The 25,885-nt window shown below is 39.1% G+C and overlaps 1 protein-coding gene across 4 annotated transcripts in view; it reads left to right on the top strand.

Annotated features, from left to right (window-relative positions):
• Positions 1–25,885, top strand: part of PIAS1 (protein inhibitor of activated STAT 1) — a 157,236-nt gene that overhangs the window by 23,399 nt on the left and 107,952 nt on the right. For 2 of the 4 annotated variants that reach the window (XM_032593613.1, XM_030317838.1), the window contains exon 1: positions 12,379–12,443. The exons of the other annotated variants lie outside the window; for them this stretch is intronic. In XM_032593613.1, the coding sequence (XP_032449504.1) occupies positions 12,420–12,443 (24 nt within the window). In that variant the 5' untranslated portion in view covers positions 12,379–12,419. Of the gene's footprint in view, positions 1–12,378; positions 12,444–25,885 lie in introns of those variants that run through there. 4 annotated transcript variants of the gene reach the window in all.

The following is a 25,885-nucleotide window of genomic DNA, read 5'->3' as shown; positions in this document are numbered from 1 at the left end:
CTTTGCTCTACTTATCTATCCTCGTGCTAATACTCATGATTCAGTCACTTTAGGTTGATAGCATGTTTTAATTTCTGGTACTATGAGACATCCACTTAGGTTGTTTCCTTTGAGATTGTGTTTGCTATTTCTGAATCATTGCATTCCTGTTGTATTGAAATCAGTTTATTAGTATTTACAACAAATATGCTAGGGTTCTGATTGCAATTACGCTGAATATATTCCAATGAAACATGTATCAACTGGGAGCAAACTGACATCTTTACAATGTTGAGTAGTCAAATCTATGAAAAGAATATAATCCTTCTAGTTATTTGGGTCTTTGATTTCAGTGGCATTTTAATAGTTTTCAGTATAGAGGCCTTTTTATTTTTATTTATTTTTTTAATTTTATTTTAAGTGGGCTCCACACCCATTGTGAGGCTTGAATTTGCAAGTCTGAGATCAAGAGTCACGTGCTCCACTGACTGAGCAAGCTAGGCACCCTGTAGAGGCCTTTTTTTGAAGGCGTGTTCAAAGATATCTTTTGTTATTCTAAAAATATTATTATAGGGATGCCTGGTTGGCTCAGTCAGTAAAGCATGCAACTCTTGATCTTGGGGCATGATTTTAAGCCCCACATTAAGTATGTAGCTTACTTGAAAAAAAATAAAAATAAGAGTGTTATTACAATTGGTATCTTTTCAAGAATTATATTATATATTTGTTTACTGCTGATATTTAGAAATAGAATTGATTTTTTTTAATTCACCTTGTATCAAGTGAGTTGACAAATTCACTTACTAATTCTAATATCTAATAGTTTTTCTTAGAATCTTTTAGATGTTCTTCAGGCACAATCATTTTCCCTGTACATGACAATTTAATTACTTCTTTCTAATCCTGATATTTTCATCCACTTACCTTATCACCTTTATCATTCCCATTATCAAAAGGGATATTTTCAATATTTTACCATTAACTATGTTTTCTGTACATTTTTGGTAGATACTTGTAATCATATAATGGAGCTCTCTTCTATGACTAGTTCATTACAGCTGATATGATGAATGGGTGTTAAATTTTTTTTTTAATGCTTTTTCTGCGTCTATCAACATGATCGTATGCACTTTCACTTTTTGTGTCTACTAATGCGGTCGATTAAAATGGCTGGGTTTTATGAGACTGACACATTGCCCACTGCACTAAGAAGGCAATTAAAATGGCTGGTTTTTAAATGGTAAACAACTTTTTGTGTTCCTAGAACAAGTGCTTCTTGGTTATATTCTATTTTGCTTTTATATATTGCTGGATTCAATTGGCTAATATTTTGCTTAAGAGTCTTGCTCCTATGGGAATGAGAGAGAATTGTCTATATTTTTTCTTTCTCACAGTATCCCTGTCAGGTTTTGTTTTCAAGGTCCTGGACCCAAAGAGTTGAGTCTATCTTTTCCTATCCTTGGGTAGATTTTGTGTAAGATTGATTATTGTTTCTTCCTTAATTGTCTGGAAAATTCACTGGTGAAATCATCTGTCTGGAGTTTTCTTTGTAAGAAGGTTTTAAATAATGGATTCAATATCTTTGATAGATGTAGGACTATTCTTATTTTCTATTTCTTCTTGAGTCAGTTTTCTGAGTTATATGTTTTATAGAATTTGTTTATTTTATTTAAATCATCAGCTGTATTGCAGCAGGCTGTTCATAGTATTCTCTTATAATCTTTTTTAGTATCTACAGTATCTTTAGTGATCATTTGTTCATACGTGGTAGTGATAATTTCTCTTTTTCTTCTTTTTTCTTTAAAGTTTATTGTTGAGAGAGAGAGAGAGAGAAAGCAACATGAGTGGGGGAGGGGCAGAGAGAGAGGAAGACAGAGAATCCCAAGCAGGCTCTGAGCTGTCAGCACAGAGCCTGATGTGGGGCTCAAACCTACAAACCATGATATCATGACCTTAGCCGAAATCAAGAGTTGGACACTTAACCGACTGAGCCACCCAGATGTCCCTCGCTTTTTTGCTTCCTGATCAGTCTTATTAAGGGTAACCAATTTTATTAAAAACGTTAAATAGCTGGGGTGCCTGTGTGGTTCAGTGGGTTAAGTGTCCAACTTCAGCTCAGGTCATGATCTCGCAGTTCATGGGTTCAAGACCCATGTGGGACTATGTGCTGACCGCTCAGAGCCTGGAGCCTGCTTTGAATTCTGTGTGTCCCTCTCTCTCTACCCCTCCCTCACTGATGCTCTATCTCTCTCTCTCAAAAATAAATAAACATTAAAAGCATTTTTTAAAAATGTTAAATTGCCAACTTTCAGCTTTGTTGACCTTTTGTATTTTGTATTTGTTATAAATTTTATTTCTGCTGCCATTTTTATTATTTCCTCACTGCTAGTCTGAATTTGATTTGCTGTTCTCCTAATATCTTTCTGAGATGGAAACTTACATAACTGATTTTCAACCGAAAACATTTTCTAATATAGGCATATTTGACTACAAATTTCTAAGTTTGTTTGTTACACTATTTTAAAACTTGTGGTAAGGGCACCTGGGTGGCTTAGTTGGTTAAGCGTCTGACATCCGCTCAGGTCATGATCTCACAGTTAGTGAGTTCAAGCCCTGCATTGGGCTCTCTGTTGTCAGTGCAGATCCCGCTTCTAATCCTCTATGTCTCTCTCTCTCTGGCCCTCCCCCATTTGTGCACTCTCTCTTAAAATAAATAAATAAACTTGAAAAATTAAAAAAAAATTATAGTAAATGATACAAAACAAAATTTGCCACTTGCAAGTGGCAAATTAAACAAATTCAGCAAAGGTGTCAAATATAAAGCCAACACACAAAAATCAGTTGTATTTCTATATACTAGCAATGAACATTTTGAAAAGGAAATTAAGAAAATAACTTCATTTATAATAGTATCAAAAAGAATAAAATTCCAAGGAGTAAGTTTAACCAAAGGATTTGAAAGGGATATTAGTCTATAGATTTCTTTCCTTGTAATATCTTTGTCTGATTTGAGTATCAGGCTAATGCAGGTTTTACAGAATAAATTAGTAAGTAGTATGTTCTCTTCGTTTTGGGGGAATAGTTAATTCATCTGTAAATGTTTGGTAGAAATCACCAGTGAAGCCATCTGGTCCTGGGATTTCTTTGTTGGGAGGATTTTTTTTAATTATATATTCAATCTCCTTACTTGTTATAAGTCTATTCAGATTTTCTATTTCTCCATAAGTCATTTTGATAGATTGTGTATTTCTAGGAATTTGTCCATTTCATCTAGGTTATCCAATTTGTTGGAGTACATTTTTTTACAGTATTCTCTTGCAATTCTTTTAATTTCCATGAAGTTGATAGTAATGCCTACTCTTTCATTTCTGATTTGTATCTTTTCTCCTTTTTCCCTTAGTGAATTTAGCTAGAGATTGGTCGATCATGTTGATCTTCTCAAAGAACCAAGTTTGGGTTTTGTTGATTTTCTCTATTCTTTTTCTACTCTCTATTCAATTTACCTTCACTCTAATCTTTTATTTCCTTCTTTCAGCTATCTTTGTGTTTCGTTTGGTATTCTTTTTCTAGTTCCTTAAGGTATACAATTATATTATTGATTTGAGATCTTCTTTTTAAAAATGTTTTTAAATGTGTATTTATTTTTGAAAGAGAGAGACAGAGCATGAGCAGAGGAGGGGCAGAGAGAGAGAGGGAGACAAAGAATCTGAAGCAGGCTCCAGGCTCTGAGCTGTCACCACAGAGCCCGACGTGGGGCTCAAACTCATGAACCGTGAGATCATGACTTGAGCCGAAGTCGCACGCTTAACTGACTGAGCCACTCCAGCGCCCCTCACCTTTTTTTAATGTAGGCCTTTACAGCTATAAATTTCCCTCTGAGCATTACTTTCATTGCACCCTAGAAGTTGTGCTTTGTCTACATTTGTCACAATGTATTTTTTCATTTATCATGATCCAGTGGCTATTTACGATTATATTGTTTACTATCTATATATTTGTGTCTTTTCCAGTTTCCTTCAGTTATTAATTTCTAGTTTCATTCCATTGTGGTTGGAAAAGATATTTTGTATGATTTCAATATTTTTGAATTTATTAAGACTTGTTTTGTGGCCTAACATATAGTCTATCCTGCAGAATGTTTCATGTGCACTTGCTTCATATATTTTGGGGCTCTGTGACTATGTACATATATGTTTAATGTGTTATATCTTCTTTATGTATTAAATCTTTGTTAATATAAATGTAAATGGATTAGACTCTCCAATTAAAAGACAGATTGTCAGTATGAATTTAAAAAACTTTTATCGATATATAATGTCCTATGTCTTTTTATTTTTTGTTTTGTTTTTGTCCTTCTATGTCTCTTATATCCATTTGTAATTTAAAGTCTATTTTGTCTAAAAACAATAAAATCTATTTTGTCTGATAATAAGATAACCACTTTCTTTTAGTTACTATTTGCATGGAATATATTTTCCTCATCTTTTTACTTTCAGTCTATTTGTGCTTTTGTATCTAAAAGGTGTCTCTTGTAGCATACAAATGGATCATATTTTTAACCTGTTCTGACAATATCTCTCTTAATTTGAGGGTTTAATCTGTTTTCACTTAAAGTGATTACTTATAAGAAAGGACTTCTTTCTGCCATTTAACTATTTCTTTTTCTTTTCTTCTTCTTTTTTTTTTTTTTAAGTAGGCTCCACACCCAGCATGGAGCCCAGTGTGGGGCTCAAACTCATGACCCTGAGATCAAGACCTGAGCCGAAATCAAGTCGGATGTTTAACCAACTGAGCCACCCAGGGACCTTAAGATTTATATACTTTTTATTCCTCAATCCTCCTTTACTGTCTTTTTTTTTTTTTAATCTGGTTGATTTTTTTTTTTTTTTGTAGTGTTCTGATTCTGTTTTTAACTTTTCCGTACATGTCTTAGTGATTTTGAATAGTACCAACTAAATTTCGAAAATATCCAAGCACTCTGCTCTCATACATTTCTGTTCCTCCCCTTTTATGGTCACAGATTGCACCTTTTACATTATGTGCCCATTAACATAGACTTATAGTTATTATTTTGTGCACTTATATTTTAAGTCATATAGAACAAAAAAAAAAAAAAAAGAAAGAAAGAAAGAAAAGAAAGCGTTACAGACCAAAAGTACAATAATCTTGAGCAACTGGCTGGGTTGGTCCATGGGGCATATGGCTGTTGATTTCAGGGTTGTGAGTTCAAACCCGTGTTGGGCATAGAGCTTACTTGATAAAAATATGTAAATAAATAAAAAGTACAATGCTACTGGGGCGCCTGGGTGGCGCAGTCGGTTAAGCGTCCGACTTCAGCCAGGTCACAATCTTGCGGTCCGTGAGTTCGAGCCCCGCGTCAGGCTCTGGGCTGATGGCTCAGAGCCTGGAGCCTGTTTCCGATTCTGTGTCTCCCTCTCTCTCTGGCCCTCCCCCGTTCATGCTCTGTCTCTCTCTCTGTCCCAAAAATAAAATAAACGTTGAAAAAAAAAAAAATTAAAAAAAAAAAAAAAAGTACAATGCTACTGACTTTCATTTACCTATGTAGTTACCTTTACCAGTGTTCTTTATTTCCTCACATGGCTTTGAGTTACTGTTCACTGTTCTTTCCTTTTAACCTAAAAGATACCCTTAGCACTATTTCTATGGCAGGTTTATTAGTAATAAACTCTCTTAGCTTTCATTTATCTTGGAATGTCTTATATTCCCCTTCATTCTTGAAGGATAGATTTGCTGGGTACAATTCCTATTTACGGGGTTTCTTCCTTTCAGCACTTTATTTATTTTTTTTAATTTTTTTTTTAACGTTTATTTATTTTTGAGACAGAGAGAGACAGAGCATGAACGGGGGAGGGTCAGAGAGAGGGAGACACAGAATCTGAAACAGGCTCCAGGCTCTGAGCTGTCAGCACAGAGCCCGACGCGGGGCTCGAACTCACGGACCGTGAGATCATGACCTGAGCCGAAGTCGGCCGCTTAACCGACTGAGCCACCCAGGCGCCCCCCTTTCAGCACTTTAAATATGGCATCCCATTGCTCTCTAGAGTCTTTTGTTTCTGATGAGAAATTGGCTTTTAGTCTGATTGAGAATACTTGTATGTGATAAATTATTTTCTTCTTCCTGCTTTCAAGATGTCCCCTGCTTTCCTCTGACTGCTTAAATATGTTCTTAAACACCTCTAGCGAATTTTTCATTTTATTGTACTTTTCAGCTTCAGAAGTTCTACTTTATTCCTTTTAGTAATTTCTATCTCTTTATCTCTTTTTTGTTCATACATTATTTACCTAGTTTCCTTTAGCAATTTGAGAATATTTAAGACAGTGGCTTTAAATTAAAAAAAAAAAAATGTGAGAGAAAGAGACAGAGTGTGAGTCGGGGAGGGGCAGAGAGAGAGAGAGAGAGAGAGACCCAGAATCTGAAGTAGGCTCCAGGCTGTGAGCTGTCAGCACAGAACCCCAGGCGGGGCTCGAACTCACAAGAACCCATGAGATCATGATACTTAACCGACTGAGCCACCCAGGCACCCCTTAAGACAGTGGCTTTCAAGTCTTTGTGTAAGTCCAATGTCTGAGCTTCCTCAAGAATAATTTTTGTCAATTTTTTTTTTCACTAGACTGGGCAATATTTTCCTGTTCCTTATTACGTTTTGTGTTTCTTTGTTGTCGTCATAAAAAACTGAGCATTTGTATATTATATTGTGTTATCTCTGGGAATCAAATGCTCTCCCTTCCCCAGGATTTGCTGTTCTTGATTGTTGGAGCCTCAGCTTGTGTTCAGCCAGTGTTTTTACTGAGATTCCCTTCAATACTGGGAACTTAAACAAACAAGCAAACAAACAAACAAACGAAACACCTTTCCCCGTCTTTGTGGATTGGGTCTTATTTCTTTAACACGTACCTAGACCATTTGAAATCCTTCCTCAATCTCCCTTTCTGGTTACACTGAGCATGTATGTCAGCCAACGGTGGAATCTGAGGGCTTTCTTAGGTCTCTCCTGAGATGCATCTTGTCTCAGGCACATTCGTGTGGCTTTCTGAATGCCCCTGTGTTCTTGAGCACTTTCTAATTTGAATGACCTAATTTCCCAGTAAATTTCTCTCCCCAGTTTCTACTCCCAGGCTTTAGGTGGTCTATTTAGGTACCAACTGTAATCTTTGGCCCCAGGCAGTTTCAGGTTGTTTGTTTGCATTACAGTGTTTTCAAGCAACACCTGCTGCTTTTCTGTGGCGGGTTCCATGTTAAACACAACAGAGACAGGCCTTGCATTAGTCCTTTAGCTAGCCCCCAGGAAGATTAGAACAGACGAATGATTTCCAGGGACCAGGGCTCCATCCCCAGAAGGTGGGGTGTTGTGGAAGACTGCTACCAAGTCAGGGAGGGAGTAGGGCAGATGTAAGTGAAAGTATCATAAAATTTAAAGTTTCCTTTTTGGACTAAGCATTTGCTTGAATGCTGTAAACCTTTGACTGTTTTCCAGAGGTCTGACCAAGTTAGTCTGACAGTTGCTGGGTTTTTTAAAAAATAAATTTTAAAAAATGTTTATTTTTGTAAGAGACAGAGCACAAGTAGGGAGGGGACAGAGAGAGAGGGAGACACAGAATCTGAAGCAGGTTCCAGGCTCTGAGCTGTCAGCACAGAGTCTGACACGGGGCTCCAACTCACTGAGGGTGAGATCATGATATGAGCCAAAGTCAGTTGCTTAACCGACTGAGCCACCCAGGTGCCCCAAGTTGCTGTTTATTTGTTTTGTTTTTTTTTTTTTTTTAAGTTTATATGGAGGTATGGGAGTTTGTAACTGCCTACTCTGCCACTTTGATCATGTCCTTCTCCCCACATTGAGGATACACTGTATCCTCATTGAAGATACAACAATCTTCATTGAAGATACAGTGTATCTTCAATATTTATATACACATATGTATACTTTTCAGATATACATGTTCATATACATCTGGAAAAAATGTGTACTCTTATTTTGAAGTAATTGTAGATTCGTAGGAGATTGCAAAGAAATGTACAGGGAAGTCTCATGCATCCTCCCCCCTCCCCCCCCAGTCTCCACAAAGTTACTATTTTATGGAACTATAGTATAATATCAAAATCAAGAAATTGACATTGGTAAGAACCATCCTTCCCCTGCCCCTGCCCCATCCCTAACTCCCTGGCAACCACTAGTCTATTCTCCACCTCTGTAATTATGTTATTTCATTCATGTTACAGAAATAGAATCAGACAATAAGAATCCTTTTGGGATTAGGTTTTTTTTTTTTTTCAGTCAGTATAATTTTCATGAGGTTTATCCAACTTGTTGTGTGTATCAATAGTTTTTTTGGTTTTGTTTTTAGACTGCTGAGTACAGTATTTCATGGTATCACAGTTGGTTTAGTCGTTTACCCATTAAAGGAGATTTGGATAGTTTCTAGTTTGGGGCTCTTAAAAATAAAGCTTCTATTGGGGCCTGGGTAGTTTAGTGGACAGTTAAGTGTCTGACTCTTGATTTCAGCTCAGGTTATGATCTCACAGTTGGTGAGGTTGGACCCCATGCTGTCAGTGGAGACTGGGATTCTCAATCTCTCGCCCTCTGCTCCTTTCCCACTTATGCACACATTCTCTCTCTCTCTCAAAATAAATAGGTAACTTTAAATCAATCAATCAATCAATCAATCAATCAATCTGCTATGAACATTCTTGTACAACTTTCTACATGAAAAGAAGTCTTTGTTTCTCTGGGATAAATGTCCAAGAATTGTTGAGTTGTATGGTGAGTACATTTCCAGTTTTCAAAGAACTGCCAAACTATTTTCCAAAATGGCTGTACTATTCCTACCAAAAATGTATGTGTGGTCCACATCTAAGAAAGCTTTATCTCACTCAAGGTTATAGAGATTTACTCTTAAGAGTTTTATAGTTTTAAGTCATATTTAGGTCTACGAATAATTTTGAGTTAATTTTTATGTGTTCTGTGGGACCACGATAATTTTAGGGCCCACAAAATGTTTTAAATCTTTATTATTGGAAGAAAAAATAAGTATACTCTGCTTGGATTGCATTAGTCTTTATACCAATACAAACGTAAGATGTAGTTTTTTTAAATGTAATTTTTAAATGTAATTTTATAATATACATTTTTTAAAATGTAATTTTAAATGTAATTTTTTTCATGTAACTCCAGGGGTGTATGTGTGTGTATATATATATATATATATATATATATATATATATAGGAAGAAAGGGCCTCTGAGGTTCTTTCTGACACCAAATATGTGATATCTTTCCACACTAATTCTCCAACACCAACTAAGCATCCAAAAATTCAGTTTGAAAAAAAAATTTTTTTAATCTTTATTTATTTTTGAGACAGAGATAGCATGTGAACAGGGAGGAGCAGAGAGAGAGGGAGACACAGAATGTGAAGCAGGCTCCAGGCTCCGAGCTGTCAGCACAGAGCCTGACGCGGGGCTCGAACTCACAAACTGTGAGATCATGACCTAAGCCTCATGAACTGTGAGATCATGACCTGAGCCGAAGTTGGAGGCTCACGGACTGAGCCACCCAGGTGCCCCCAACAATTCAGTTTCGACATCAACTCCAGGGGTAAGCTCTGACCCCACAGCTTTAGGCCTGAGTCCCACAAGCCTGCCCCTACTTCAGATGCCAGTTGCCAGTCCTATGGGCCACTTGTAGTTCTGTCTGAACAAATTTGAGGATTCCTAGAATTCCTCCTCAGGTTTGATAATTCATTAGAATGGACTCATAAAACTCAAGGAAACACTTTACTTACATTTACCAGTTTATTATAAAGGAAAGAACTCAGGAGCAGCCAAATGAAAGAAACGCATAGGGCAATGCATGAAGGAAGGGGATGCAGAGACTCCCTGCCCTCTCTGGCCACCCACTTCCTAGTACTTCCTTGTATTTACTAACATCCCTCTAATCATGTGTTGAGTCTTTGTAGTGACCAGCTCCCAACCTGAAGCTCCCCGGGAGCCACGCCCTCTCATCTCATTAGTATAAACTTGGGTGCGGGTGCGGTGGAAAGGGGCTCATTTTGAATAACAAAACACAATCCTATCTCTCAGGAAATTTCTGAGGTTTTAGGAGCTCTGTGACAGGAACCAGGGACAAAGTCAAGTGGTATTTTTATTATACCACAGCCCCCAGAAGGCGAAAGTGCGTAGGGGCACGAAAGTCATAATGTAGTTCTGTCAGTTGAATAGCCTTCTTAGCAATCCAGTTGTAAAATTATGGCATCTTGGAATAGGGTGATGGTAGTGGGAAGCCAGTGAAATGGATAGGCTTGGGATATGGTTTAGAGGCAGAGTCAGCTGGACCGGCTGATGGATTGGATGTGAGAGGTGCCTGAAAGAGAGGAAGCAAGGATGATTTCCAGATTTTTGGTTTGGACATCTGGGTGGATGATGGTGCCATCCACTGAGAGTACTGGGAAAGGAACAGGATCGGGGGATAAAATCCAAGCTCTATTTGACATGGTAAGCTCAAGATGACTAGGAGTCATGAAGTAGAGATATTAAGTAGCCAGTTGGATTTATGAACCTGGATTTGGGTGGGGAGGTCTGGGCTGGACAGAAATTTGAATGTCAAAGAGTTGGATGAGTTCACCTGCGGAGAGTTAAATGGAGGTGACAGGTAAGGACTGAGCCCTGGAGCACTACAACATTTGAAGATTGAGCCAAAGAAGAGAAATCAGCAGAAGAGTTTGAAAAGGAGGCTCAGTGAAGGAACAGGAAAATCAGGACAGTGAGATGTCGAAGGAAGTTCAGGGGGAAAAGTGTTTCGGGAGAAAGGAGTCTTGTCAACTGTTTGCAATTCTGCTGAGAGGGTCATTTTAGATAAGAATAGAGAATTGACAATTGGTTTTGGAAACACGGAGGTTGTTAATAATCTTGATAAGGGATCTTGAGAGAAGTCAAAGCTGGATCAGAGGGGCTGAGAAGGGAATGTGACATGAGGAAGTGGGAACAAGCGCTGTAGAGAGATCTTGAAAAACCTCTCGGAGAATTTATGCAGTGAAGAGAGAGAAATAGGGCAGTTTGGGAGATTTTGGAGCCAATGGAGGTTTGTTTTAGATGGGAGGAATTTCAGTATGTTTATATGCTGATAGGAGTAATCTAATAGGGGAAAAAGTAATGATGTTGGAAGGGCGAGGTGATTGTAGGAGTAAAATTCTTAGGAATGTGGGAGGGAAAGGAATCCAGGTCACTGGTAGAGGGAATGGCCTTCATAGGCACAGGGACACTTCATTCATAGTAACCCAAATGTAACTGCCTGTAAGAATAGTTTGGATGGGGAGTAGGGAGTTCATGTCTGTTATCTTTTAAGTTTTTCCATGAGGTATGAAGCAAAATTGCTAGCAAAAAGTGGGGGTTGGAGAGGAGGTATAGGAGGCTTCCAATAGGGAGGAAAAGGTGTGAAATAATTCTTTCATCACATCTACTTAAAATGTCAGTTTATTGGAGAAAGCCCTCCTTGCATTAAGTCCATCTCCTTCCAATCGCTATTCTCTCACTGGACCCTTTGTTCTTTTCTAGTACTCATCATCATTTGTAATTGTATCTTTATCACTTGTCTGTACCTCCATTAGAGAACTACAGGAGGGCAGGGACTTAGTTGTATTTAATTTTCCGATGTATATATAAAGAAACAGGACTGGAACATAATCACTAAATAATTGTTGAAACAAAGAGTTAATGAACGAACGTCTTCAGAATTTTGTCTTAGGTCACCCCCCTGTCAAGTGTTTGGGCAAGTCACTTTCCCTGCCTGAGCTTTCATTTCTGACTATATACATATGTGTGTGTGTACACAGTGTGTATATATATATATATATATACACACACACATATATACCACGTGAATTGTAATCTCTGCTCTGCCCACTTCACCGCACTGTCATGAGCAGGATCTGAGCTAATAAATCTGGAAATGCTTCATCAAGTGATCTTCAAATGTAACGGATTGTAGCCTCGAAGGTAGCAGGTGCTGAAAAGGACTCGCTGATTGGGGGAGGGGGCCATTATAGTTTCTGTGACTGTAGGCATCGAAGCTTTGCAGCAAGGTTCTGCAGGCCGCGGAGGGGCGGGGCTCAGGCCGGCAGCCCACTCGCTCCGGCCTTTCTCTGGAGGAGCTAGCCAGGAGAGGATGGGGGGCGGGGAGGCCGAGGGGGGAGTAACTGTCAAACCTCCCCGCTTGGCGCCATTATTTAAATGGTACGTGCCCGTCTCCCTGCTGTACGTGCCCGGGGCGGGGCTCCGAGCGCCCGGAGAGGGGCGGAGGCCGGGGGCGGGACGGGGAGGTGGAGGGGCAAGAGGGGACGGGCCGGGGCGGGGCCAGGCTGGCTAGAGGGGCGGGTCTAGCGGCGGCCCCCGGCGAGGTTCAGTGCGCTTGCGCTGACAGACGCAAGATGGCGGACAGTGCGGAACTAAAGGTAAAGCGCAGCTCGAATTCACTTCTAATATTCGGCCGCGGAGACGGCGCCGCTGCTGCCGGGGGGGATGGGTCTGACCCTGGGGGGCCGCTCGGGCCTGACTCCACCCGGGCCTGGAGTTGTAGGGAGGAGCGGCGCGCCCGGCCCCAGCTGAGGGGGCCCGGCAGCGGCGGGCCGCGGGCCCCGGGTGCCTCGGGGGCGCTGACGGGTCGTCCCCGGCGTGTTATTGTTGTGGGCGCCTCTGGCGGGGGTGGCGGGGGAAGAGATCGGGAGTCGGGAGGTGGGGGCCTCGGCTGCCCCCTGGGCTCGGCTTCCTCACCTTCCAGCCAGCCTCCCCGCCCCCCCATGGGGAACGGGGGCTGGGGCAGGGTGCTCGTGTAGGGGGGATTGGGAAAGCTCCCCGCCGCCGCTTCCTCTTCCTCCTTTGCAGTCCCGGGCTGCTGTCAGGAGCTCTCCTTAGACCCCCGGGAACTTGGCTCCGGCCGCCCCGCCCCTCAGTGGCTCCCTGCCGCCCCCACCCCGGAGTCGGCTCTCCCCGGCTGCCCGCCTGTCAGGAGGCGCCGGGGGTGCCCAGCTTGTGGGCAGCGCGATCTTGGGGCATTGGGGCGGGGATGTGGGGAGAAGCTCCGGTAAAGTTTAGTGAGCCCCGGGCCGGCGTTGGGGTTCGGCCGAGGGGTGGCGGGGGAGTCTGCCTGGGCGGGACGTTACTTTCTCTCTGATTCTGGGCAACCGCGGGGGGGGGAGCCCCCCCCCCCGAAGGGTGTGTATTTGGAAGCAGTGGTGGGTGGTGGGAAGCAGCTACCTCTCCCTTCTTTTCCTTCTCTTCCTCTGGCTGGTGCGGAGGGTGAGAGGAGCCTTTGGGGGTCTCTGCACACACCATGATGGCGATGCTATAGCTGATGGAGGTGAATGGTTCGTGTTTATATCCCCCCGTTGCCTTTTGTTTGTAGGGACATCTTGCTGGCCATGTTGATTTGAACGAAATTCTCCCCTCACCCTACTTCAACCCCCGATAAATAGAACGTTCCTCCGTTCCTCTCAACTGTACCAATTACTCACGCCTCGCGAAATTGGATGAAAGGGTGCCCCCTGTTCCCCGCTTTTTCTCCCACCCCAGTCTTCTTTACCTGATGATGGCTTCTTTACCGAAGCAGATATACCCACCACTACACAAGCCGTTGGGGGAGGGCGGGTGGAACCCTTATGATTGGATTGTGACAAATGGGGCTCCGCTTGAATAATTTTGGTTTAGTAGCAGGCAGTTTTAACTAACGCGTATTATTTCGAGGCTCTGAACGCGATATTCCCCTGTCTGTGGCTTCCTGTGTGTGAGCCAAGCAGCTGGTTTTATCTTGACCCAGAGAACTGACATCTCTGTCAGAGTGGAGATGGGGATACACACTTGTAAATCTTTGGCGGGAGGGGTCCTCTTTCCATAATTAATAAAAATTATTTAAAATTTATTTTCTCTGTTATACTGAAACGACAGCTTCTATCTAGAACAGCCAAGCGCCAGGTTTGTTTCTGGAGAGTTTTTCTCTGGAAAGCTTCGCTGAAAGATCGGTTTCCCCAGTAATTTTGCAATGTTAACATTCCAAAATTTGTGTATTAAGTAAGGCACTGGCTTTGAATGTCACTCTTTTTAAATTGACTTCTAATTACAAATTAATTTAAGGGAGAGCAGATTTGGAGTGGTTGGTTTCGTTTTTTTTTTTTTTTTTAATCCAGTTTCAAACTATTGACTGAAATGAAAAAGCCTCAGGAATTTGAATATTCTGAGGTCATTAACTCTTGAAATGAAAAGTACACAAGTTTAATAAGATACATGTCTTCTGTAGTTTCACTCTTGCGATGTAGTCACTATGTTGCTATGATCTTTACCTTCTAATATTTATTTTGTTTGGAATCCTTTTGAGTGATAGCTAATCAGTTCTGTTGTACACGGGCCACAGAATAAAGCTGAAAAGCTTGGGCTGGCTATATTGTCACTCTTGATGCTGTCCAAAGAAACTGGTATGGAAAGCACATGCTGGGAGATTTCCTCCTTTGTTCTTTCTCATTTTAAGAAAGTGCCTTTGGGGATAGATCAGATCCCTGGTGTGAGTCTTGTTAGGTAAAGTTTCTCTTTGCAAAAATGAGGCTGTATCAGATAAATGCTGAACACTGGGGGGAAACATTATTTTTCTAAAATTGGTCTCCCTTTTTGCTTTTTCAAAAATCTACTTGAATTTTTTTCCAGAGGAAAAACTCGTCTTGTGTTCCTGTAGTACAGTTTTTTTTTTCAAATTATAATAACTGTTTTGACATACTGGTTTGTCACTGTGTGTGCCCAATACTTTGAGAAGGTGTGATAAATTGCTTAACTGGTGATAGCTGTGTTAAAAATTTTAGTACTTGATTGTGGTTGGATTTGCTGTTCTTTTTTTTTTTTTTTTTTTTTTTTTTTTTGGTAGATGATCTTAGGAATGCCTACCATAGTTATTTGAGAATGTGTGTATATAATTTTCTGTGCAGTAAGCTTTGGAAGATACTCCTCTCGGAAATTATATTTTCTGATGGGTTTTTGTTTTTTGTTTTGGATGTAAATAGCATTTATTCCTAATAAGATAGGAAAAGTCAGAATAAGATTTAAGAAAAAGCCAGATTTTTTCTCAAAGTTTTAGGTGAAAATACAATACTTACAATGGATTTCCAACTATGAGGCTTTGAGTAAATACCGTGACTTTTTTGTTATCTTAATTCACAACCCACATTTCATTTTGCTGTGGATTGTATTCAAGATTATTTTCCTCATGGCCCATTTTAGTGAGTCCTTTTAAATCTATAACAAATCTACAAAGGTCAGATGGGAAGACGGATAGGTCTGTATCTCCTGTAGGAATAGTGCAAGCTGCAACACTTGAAGATACTGCCAATAAAAATTAGATTGTGAGTCATACATATCAAAAAGAATTCTCTGTGCACGTTTGTTTATGAAAAGTTTAATTTTTCATTAGGGGAATACCCGTAAATGACATTTGTAAGAATGTAGAGTGAGCATTTTATTATCTTTGGGAACTTAAAAAGAAGGAGGGTGTGATGGCCAGATGATCTTGGAAGTTAATAATCTGACAGCTTCATGTGGTTTCTCTTAGAGTACTTCTTAATTACAGTTTTTTTGCACTAAAACTCAAATCAGTTTACATTGCCATTTTAACTCACAGGAGGAACAGTGGGAAGGAAGAAGTTCATTTTAGTGGAGTAAAATAATGGAATTCAATGGGAAGAGAAGCCATTCTTTTATTATTTATTTTAATATTTATTTTATTTTCTTTTAGAGAGAGGGGAGAGGGGCGGTGGAGGGGGTGGGGAGAGAATCCCAAGCAGGCCCCATGCTCAGCATAGTGCCTGTCGTGGGGCTCGATCCCACAGCCCTGGGATCGTGACCTGAGCCAAACTCAAGAGTCGGCAGATTGAGCCACCCAAGTGCCCTGAAGCCATCTTTTTAAAACGTTGTTTTTAAAGTATCTATAATAAGCCTGTCAGTAAATTCTGTTGTCAAAGTCTGCCTCTTTATTTTCAAGAAATAGCCACTTGATTTTGATCTTTGTGGTGTGAATTGTCTGCCTCTCTTTCAGATAGAAGCACATAAATCTGACAATTTATTCATGGATTTGATTTGAATCTCCCTAACTTGGTTTTGTGTCACGTGCCACATTTAGATGACTTTTGTTTTAAGTCACCATTTTTATGAACAGTATTTAAAAACAATTTATAAAACACTTTAGTTTTTAAGGATTTCATATAATTGTTTTGAAATACTGCTTTTTCATCCACAGTTTTCTCCTGGGTCATTGTATTGTCTTTCTTTTCAAAGAGTCTCTTGTAACCACTGTGAATTGTAACAGTGCTTAGTGGTGAGTCCATAGCTGATTAACCTTGGGTTTCTCCTGGTGAACTCCATCAACATGTTGCTCCAGGGTTCTTGCTGAAGCTTTTTGAGTTCAGTGTAATTTGTATCCTTTCTAGGTGGTAACTAGGGATAAGGAAATTAAATGGCTCATGGTTGTAGTGGGAACTGGGAAGAAATGTTAGGGTTTCTGAAAAATTGGCTGTTTATGATGATTGTAGCCTTTCAAAACAAGACCCCTGGTTCATTACAGAATTGATTGTGCTGTTTTTTGAAATAATTTGCTCTGGTGTTATGCATCATTTTTTTTTTTTTTAATATTTGGATGAATTATTTTTATATGGTACTTTCCAGTTAATAATGTATCACATTATCTCATCTGATCTTTCTAACCGTTCTTTGAGGTAGGAAGGCAGGTAATAGCTCTCTTTTATTGATAAAGTGAGACCAGAAAGAGTAAGCAACTAGCCCAAGGTCATACAAATAAAAGTGGCAGGGACTTGAACCTAGGTCTTGTGATTTCAAGCCCTGTACTCTATAGGCTGTTGTAAAGGTGCCATGTCAGTCCTGGAGACGTCTAGGGTGCCTTGCTCACAAAGAATTTTAGTTATGTTGTTGCTAATACTTTCCCTCTTGCTCTATGCCAGGGTATTTTTGGATATTCCTTGGGCTTTTTGCAAGGAAGATTTTGGAGTTTGTTAGTTGGAATCATAGATGTTTTAATTCTTGCAAATGTCATTTTACTTTGAATATTTCAGAGAATGCTGAAAAGTAAGCAGAAAAAATAAACACCTGTAATCCCAGCACTTAGAAATATCATGGTTAACATCTGGGTATCTATCCGTTTAGACTCTCTGTGAGCATATGTGTATGTATATTCATCACAAAAAGAGATCACACTTCTCTTTATTTGTAATCTGCTATTTTCATGGCTATCTTTCTAGGTTAGTAAATATAGGTCTATGTGATCATTTGAAAGGTAACATTGTATTTTATTCAGCTAGTACCTTATCATTGAACAATTAGATTATTTCCAACTTTTTGCTATTTTAAACAGTGTCTTAACAAACAGCCTGATCTAAAAGTTGGCAAATGTTTTTTTTTAATAACAAAATACATTGATATGACAGAACTTTTTCTGTGCTGTAGGCAGCACAGCAAATGGTATTTTGATTAGATGGAAGTGTTGTGAGTGAAATAAGTAATTCTTGATTTGTTCATTGTACTTTTGTTTCTATTTCTGTAAACCTATCAGATAAGATTATTAAATGATGGCAGAGATATATTCTATAAAATATAAGTAAACATTGCTTCTCAATCAGAACTTTTGATAAAGTATGAAATAGAGTATCAAACAGCATTTATAATTTATTTCAAGTGTGCTTGATTTTTGAAATTGTATCACAGTAATCAAATATCGGAAGTTTATGTGCCTTGTGTAGATGTGCATGTGTTTTTTTTTTTTTTTTTCAACGTTTATTTATTTTTGGGACAGAGAGAGACAGAGCATGAACGGGGGAGGGGCAGAGAGAGAGGGAGACACAGAATCGGAAACAGGCTCCAGGCTCCGAGCCATCAGCCCAGAGCCTGAAGCGGGGCTCGAACTCCCGGACCGCGAGATCGTGACCTGGCTGAAGTCGGACGCTTAACCGACTGCGCCACCCAGGCGCCCCTGTGCATGTGTTTTTAACTGACATTTTAGGAAAAGCAGTGTTGAGCATTAATATAGATAAAGTGGAAATGAGAATTTGCCTTACTCATTTTTAATCTCAAAACTTAAGTGTTGCCTTAGTATTATATTGGTAGGTAACATTGTTTTGAGGAGGCTGTTATAGAAAAGAGATTACATAGTCAATGAAATATTTTTCTATTTTAAGAAACTTTTATGGGTTAAATCAATAAATGCACATATCAGTTGAGTTAAGAATATAATTTATGCGGAGTGCCTGGGTGGCTCAGTTGGTTAAGCATTCGACTTCAGCTCAGGTCATGATCTCACAACTCTTATGTTCCAGCCCCATGTCAGGTTCCCTGGCGTCTGCTTGGGATTCTGTGTCTTCCTCTGTCTCTGTCCCTCCCCCACTCACGCTTTGTCTGTCTCTCCAAAAATAAACGTTTATATATATATATATTATTTGTGCAACATCTGAAAACTACTGCAGTGTAGAAGGAACAGTTAAGGGTGTGAAATTGATCAAACTCAAAAGTTGATCACCTAGACTTGAATTTATGTAACAAGTTTTACCATGAGGATTTTAAAAAATAGGTGACCAAGAAATTTTAAGTACTTAGTTGTATTTTATTATCAATTTCATAATTGTCATGCACTTTTTACTACTCTTACCACAAAATATGATTATACTTCCCTTTCCATGTTAAAAATTGTGGGACTTCCATTTCTTTTGATTCCCTCTACTTTTGGTTTAAGTGGTATCACATGAAATGATAGCCCCCCCCCACCCCGCCCCCAACCCTTCCTCCCTTCAGAATTTTCTGGTAAAACTTAATTCTTTGTAATGAATATCCAAAACTCAGCAAAATGAAGAAACTGTCTTTTTTTTCCTTTTCTGTTTCACCTTAGATCAAGCAAACAAAATACATTTAAACCCTTTGAACACCACCCGGTAACTGAAATATCAGTATGTCTCACGGGATTGTTGCAAATGTTCCTATTTTTTTTTCAATGTTTATTTTATTTTTGACAGAGAGAGTGTAAGCGGGGGAGGAGCACTGATAGAGGGGGACAGAGCATTCCAAGCAGGGGCTCTGCGCCCATAGCAGTGGGCCCCATGCAGGGCTCAAACTCATGCCATGAGACCGTGACCTGAGCCCAAGTAGGTTGCTCAACTTACTGAGCCACCTAGGTGCCCCAGCAAATGTTCCTGGGTTTTTTTTTTTTTTTTTTTTATGTTTATTTATTTTTGAGACAGAGAGAGACAGAGCATGAACGGGGGAGGGGCAGAGAGAGAGGGAGACACAGAATCGGAAGCAGGCTCCAGGCTCTGAGCCATCAGCCCAGAGCCCGACGCGGGGCTCGAACTCGCGGACCGCGAGATCGTGACCTGAGCTGAAGTTGGACGCTTAACCGACTGAGCCACCCAGGCGCCCCAATGTTCCTGTTTTTTAAAACTTCATCTCCTTCTTAACCTTTCCTGCTCAGTTTCCCCCCTTTGGTTGCCAGGTTAATTTTCCCAAAATGTTCTTTTCATCCTGTCACTCCAATGGCTTTCCATTGAAAACAGGATAAAGTTTTAGCTCTCACGTATTCAGGATTTTCTACATAGTTTGATCCCCGTCCACTTTGTGTGTGTTTTGTCTCCTCCACTCTATGGCAAAAGTTCTTAACTTAAAGCCAGAGCTGGTAGTTTGTTTCTTTTTGTTGATTAGTGTTGTACTTTGTATACCACTTCATTTTCCCCAATCCCTACCCTGTGGACACAGTAGGTGCTTAAGATATATTTGTGAAATGAACAAATTATGTTCAACATTTGTTTCTATTAGTAAAGGGGCTGATGTACATGTCTGTATGATGGTCTAAATTGTAAATATTCACAACCTCACATTTTTTTTTTCATGGCTGCTTTGTAGATGAACTTGAATAACATATCCAGAATAATATAGATATCTTTGATATCTATATAGATAATATATAGATAATAAAAATATAGATATCTTTGAAGGACTGTTTCAGGTTTATCTTTTATATTTCTTTAACTTACGTATGTAATAAGTGAATACATTTCTTATTGTAATGGTATAGAAATAAGTAGAGTACAATTTTAAGGGACTTCATTATCTTCAAACCCCCCTCTCCCACCAGAGGCAATCACTTTGGTGTCTATTCTTTTTTGGGAGTGAGGAGTATAACAGCTTTATTGAGATATAATTCACATATCATACAGCTCATCTATTTAAGATACACAGTTAAATGGTTTTTAATACATACACAAAGTGGTGCAACCATCACCATAGTCCATTTTAGAATATTTTTCTTATCCCCAGAGAAATCCTACACCTTTCAGCTATTTCCCCCATTGCCCACAACTCATTTCACCCTGAGGCAGCTGCTAATCTGCTTTTTGTCTCTGTAGATTTTGCGTCTTTGTAAATTTATATGAAATGTCCAAAATAGGCAAATCTACAGAGACAGAAAGCAGATTAGTATTTTGGACATTTCATATAAATGAAATCATATATAGTCTTCTGTGTCTGACTTATTCATTTTTCTTTGGGCATGTGTGTGTGCTTGTATAATATTTGTAATTTTTTGTATGTTTATATGTCTGGATTCAGAACAGAATAGGCACAGAGAAGGAACTTAATAAGTATTACTAAATGAATGTACATGTACATGAATATATTTTCTAAAAACATAAATGGGATCATACTGTATCTACTATACTTTGACTCGCCTTTTTTTTTCTTTCTTAATAATACTTATTGAAGATCTTTCCATGCCGTATCCCAAAATGAGATGGTCTCATTCTTTTTAACAGCGCACATATTTTGTATGTATGTTTATAGAGGTTTACCTCTTGAATTTATCAATGTGTATGTCTAAAAGTTCTTAACGTGGGGCGCCTGGGTGGCTCAGTCGGTTAAGCGGCCGACTTCGGCTCAGGTCATGATCTCACGGTCCGTGAGTTTGAGCCCCGCGTCGGGCTCTGTGCTGACAGCTCAGAGCCTGGAGCCTGTTTCCACTTCTGTGTCTCCCTCTCTCTGACCCTCCCCCGTTCATGCTCTGTCTCTCTCTGTCTCAAAAATAAATAAAAACATTAAAAAATTTTTTTCAAAGTTCTTAACTTGTTTTGATGGTTTTGTTATATTGTTGCTTTTTAAATAGTTGCCATAATAAATGTAACATGTATGGTATTAACTTTGGAGTTTCACTGAAAAATAGGAATAAAAACTAAAACAGGTAAGGGTTGTTTGGCTTGAGGGGAAATGGAATGTAAGCTCTTTATGGGATTCTGGCAGTGCACAGCCAAAGCAGTTCATTTTGTATTTGGGTTTCTGAATGTGAGCAAGCCTGTTTTTAGCTTCATGGCATAGTGCTTAAAATAGAATTTAACATGCTATCTTGTGCTTTATGGTGAATTTTAAGACTTTTTCTTGCAGGCATGTAGGTCTAATCTTAAAAAAAGATCTGAAAGATTTCAGGATAAACATTTTTCTCATACATTAAAATCATCATTCTAGTCTCTAGGGTTCTGTAAGTTACCCAAGAATGGGAATATAGAGGCACCTAGCTTATAGCCTCGCTTATGGTAGGTACTTGGCAATCATTTGTTATTTATTCAAGAAGTATCTACCACATTCTGTCATTCATTATGTTTGGGTTCCCACTGTGAGGTACCAGGCTATCAGTGATTTGAGTATATCTCTATGCATGTATGTGTATTTTTAACCATTCTTGTTATAACAATATTTATTTAAAAATTAATCTTCTTTAAAGTCATGTACGTAATATATTAGCTATTACAGTGGTTCTCAGAGTCCATTTTTCAGACCTCTAGAAAGAGGCCACCAGGCTCTTTCTGGGGGTCCTGCAGGTCAAAATGATTTTTCTAACCAGTAGTAAGGTGTTTGCAAAATCAGTGGTGGGTAAAACTGCTGGTGGCTTAGCGTGAATTAAGGCAGTGGCACTAAACTGTCCTAGTTAGCACATGACCATGCATTTGGAATTAAAAAACAAATGCCAGTTACACTTAGTGTCCTAAATAAATCCTCCCCCCCCAAATGTATTGATTGATTATGTCTCAGTCCTTGAGTACATTTTAAGATACATGTTGTGTGATGAAGTGGTAAGTGCCTGTAAAAGCACTTTTACTGAGTACCAAACCCTATGGTTAATTGAAAGAAAAGGTGTTGTTCAGTTGTTTGAGTTATAGGCTGAACCTAGCTGCTTTTTTAATGGAATACCGTTTTTACTTGAAAAAATGGCTGACAAAGTGTGGTTATACAGACTTGGATATTGAGCAGTTTCTGTGCAAGAGAACAATTGACAATATTTGTTGCTGATGATAAAATTCAAGCTTTCCAGGGAAAATAGAATTTTGGGAGACTTGTATTTGCTACTGTGTTTGATAGGTTCCCAGTACTTTTTGATAAGATCACTGGTGGTACTAATGAATGTGATACATTGAAGTTGTGTAGTGGAAGTGTCGACATTTGGAAGAGCTGCGTAACTCAGTGAAGCAATGATTTCTAAATAATGCATGGGATTACAAAATCATGCATGGGTAAAAAGATCCATTGGAAATGGAAGATAGACCAATGGATTTCAGTAAATCAGAGTAGGAAGTATTCAGTGATCCGGTTTCAGATTCCATATTGCAACAGCCTTTAAGAAACTGCCACTTGCAGGGGCGCCTGGGTGGCGCAGTCGGTTAAGCGTCCGACTTCAGCCAGGTCACGATCTCGCAGTCCGTGAGTTCGAGCCCCGCGTCCGGCTCTGGGCTGATGGCTCGGAGCCTGGGGCCTGTTTCCGATTCTGTGTCTCCCTCTCTCTCTGCCCCTCCCCCGTTCATGCTCTGTCTCTCTCTGTCCCAAAAATAAATAAATGTTGAAAAAAAAAAAAAAAAAGAAACTGCCACTTGCTGAGTTTTGGTGAAGGATCAAAGAGTATCCATAGTTACTTGAAAAGGCTACTGAAATATCTTTTTCCAACTACGTACCTGTGTGAGGCTGAATTTTCTTCATGTACTTTAGTCAAAACAACCTCATGCAGCAGATTAAATGCAAAAGTGGATACGAGAATCAGGCTGTCTTTATTAAGCCAGAGGTTTGTATTAAAGAGGTGTGTAAAAATGTAAAACAATGACAGTTTTCTTGTTAATATATTTTTGTCTTGGAATATAGTTCTTAAAATTTACATGTGATTTATGTTAATAAATAGTGAATTTATTATTTTTTTTTATTTTTGAGAGATAGAGCATGAATGGGGGAGGAGCAGAAAGAGAGGGAGACCCAGAATCTGAAGCAGGCTCCAGGCTCTGAGCTGTTAGCACAGAGCCCGACGCGGGGCTCAAACTCACGGATTGCGAGATCAGTTGGACACTTAATGGACTGAGCCACCCAGGCGCCCTGTGAATTTATTATTTTAAAATTATAAATCTTTTAAAAATTTGTTTTAACTTCTAATACAGTAAATATGAATAGATTTAATCAACAAAGATTTTGGGCGTCCTCCATTTTCTAGACTGTAAAGGAGTCCAGAGAGCAAAATTTTGGAGAACCTGAACACTGCTTGTATAAGAGTCACAGTGCAAGAGTCTGTAGCTTAAAATGAGACTAGCCCTTTCACCTTCTCACCCGTGGTATTTTTTTTTTTATTATTTAAAAGAAAAAAATAGCTTGTTTATAGATAATAGTGATCCCATTTACAAGGCAAGTTTGCAAGCAGAAACTGTTGAATTGTATCTTGCATTTCTGTAGTAAAAATACTAATGCATTGCATTGAATGACTCTGCTCTCAAGTGTTTTAAGTCAGTAATAAAGAGGGAATTGTGTAACTTTTTATTTTCTCAAGGTTATGTCTCAACCCTTGATTGGCTTTTTTCTGTTGTAGAGGATAGAAATGTCTTGGATAAATGAAAAATCCATACAGATGTCTCCTAACCTATTTTAGCCAATAATTTCCTCTTTGGCAGATCTTCTTAGCTCTTACCAGGTATCTAAGATGATTGGTTTGCATTCGACCTATTTCATTTTCTTCCTTTCCCTCTTGTGGGATTGAAGTGGAACCTAGAGATTATAAAACTCAGAATGCTTTTCTAGTTTCTTTCTACCTTCTTTAGAGTTGTATTTGAAAAGCTTCAGCCTCTGTATTCCTCAAGTGTCTTTCCCCAGGGTGTCGAGGTAAGACTGGAAAATGAAGATTAAAAAAAAAGTTTTTTTTAATGTTTATTTCTGAGAGAGAGAGGGAGGCAGACCGCGAATGGGGGAGGGGCAGGGAGAGAGAGAGAGAGAGAGCACGACACAGATTTCGAAGCAGGCTCCAGGCTCCGAGCTGTCAGCACAAAGCCCATCATGGGGCTTGAACTCACGAACCACGAGATCATGACCTGAGCGGAAGTCAGATGCTCAACCGACTGAGTCACCCAGGCACCCCTGGAAAATGAAGACTTTTGTACAAAAGTTATTCCAATCTGTGATTTCAAAATCAGGTGACATCTTAAAGGTGAAAGGTTTTTTTTTTTTTTTTTTTTTTTAAAGTGTGCCATTCTTTGTGTAATTGAATACTAATTATTCAATTCAGGGACAGTAATATGAATTTTAGGATTGCCATTATTTTTCACTCCTAAATTTAAATTGTAATCCCAGGAATAGTTTAGACTAATAAGAAGGGGGAAACAGTTAAAGTTAATAACTCTTAATTCCAGACTATTTTAAAAAAATATTTTAATTAAATTTGTCTAATGTTTATTTCGTTTTGAGAGAGAAACAGAGAGCAAAATCATGCATGCGTGGTCAGGGGAAGGGCAGAGAGAGGGAGACAGAGGATCCAAAGCAGGCTCTGCGCTGACAACAGAGATCCCAATGTGGGACTTAAACTAACGGAACCACGAGATCATGACCTGAGCCAAAGTCGGATGCTTAACCGACTGAGCCACCCAGGAGCCCCAGAGTTTTTCCAAGTGGCAAACCTGCTATGCCCAATAGAAAGGATATCAGATAACACTCATTTGTAATTAGCAGCATTATTTGCATATGAAAATGTGCTGTAACTCTTGAATAGTTTGGTTAAGTTCAGCTTTGCTGTTTAATGGGTTGATTGATAATTGTTTAGAACATATTTTCTTGTAGGTAAACACTTCATACTGTACTGAGGTATTTTCTGGAATCTGCTGATCTTAACAGGTGATTCTGTTGAGTATGGAGGGTGATACTGAACATTTTGTTTTGCAAACATATTCAAGTTTTATCTGTAGCTTTAGTAAAAGTGGCTCATTTTTTGATGTTCAAATGTCTTGTCATCATAAGTACATAATCTATTTGAAGGACTGGGTTCTGAGGGTGATGTTTGTATTTGTATGGTGGGGGTGGGGTTGGTGTGGTGAGGATACTGTGAATGCTGTTGGGATTCAGGGAGTTTGTCCTCCATCAAATGTAATTCTGCACATAAAGTTAATCAAGGGAAAAAGTGATATTGGTGTGAAGTGCAAATAGTTAAGCTCTTATTAATTAGCTATGGGTTTGAGGTATTTTTTTTTTTTTTTGAGATTTTATTTTTAAGTAATCTCTACACCCAATGTGGGACTCAGACTTATAATCCTGAGATCAAGAGTTGCGTGCTCTACCGATTGAACCAGCCAGGTGCCCTGGTTTAGGGAATTTGATTGAAGTAATATCTTATGAATGAATACAGAAATAATTTTTTTTCACTTGATTTACAAATTAGTTGATCCTGCAATGTTTTCCCTTTTGCAGTCTTTTCATAGCTCATTAAAAACATGGATTTTGAAGAGAATTTGTTTTACTTTTTATATAGTTAGGCTTTTTTAGATAGTCATTTATGTATTGATTAAATATTCAGGTGTATTCTGTGTGC

The sequence above is a fragment of the Lynx canadensis genome, chromosome B3 (genome assembly GCF_007474595.2).
Source record: "Lynx canadensis isolate LIC74 chromosome B3, mLynCan4.pri.v2, whole genome shotgun sequence".
In the NCBI taxonomy this organism is placed as follows: domain Eukaryota; kingdom Metazoa; phylum Chordata; class Mammalia; order Carnivora; family Felidae; genus Lynx; species Lynx canadensis.
The sequence above is the reverse complement of the archived record's forward strand: the minus strand, read 5'-3'. Positions and strand labels throughout refer to the sequence as shown.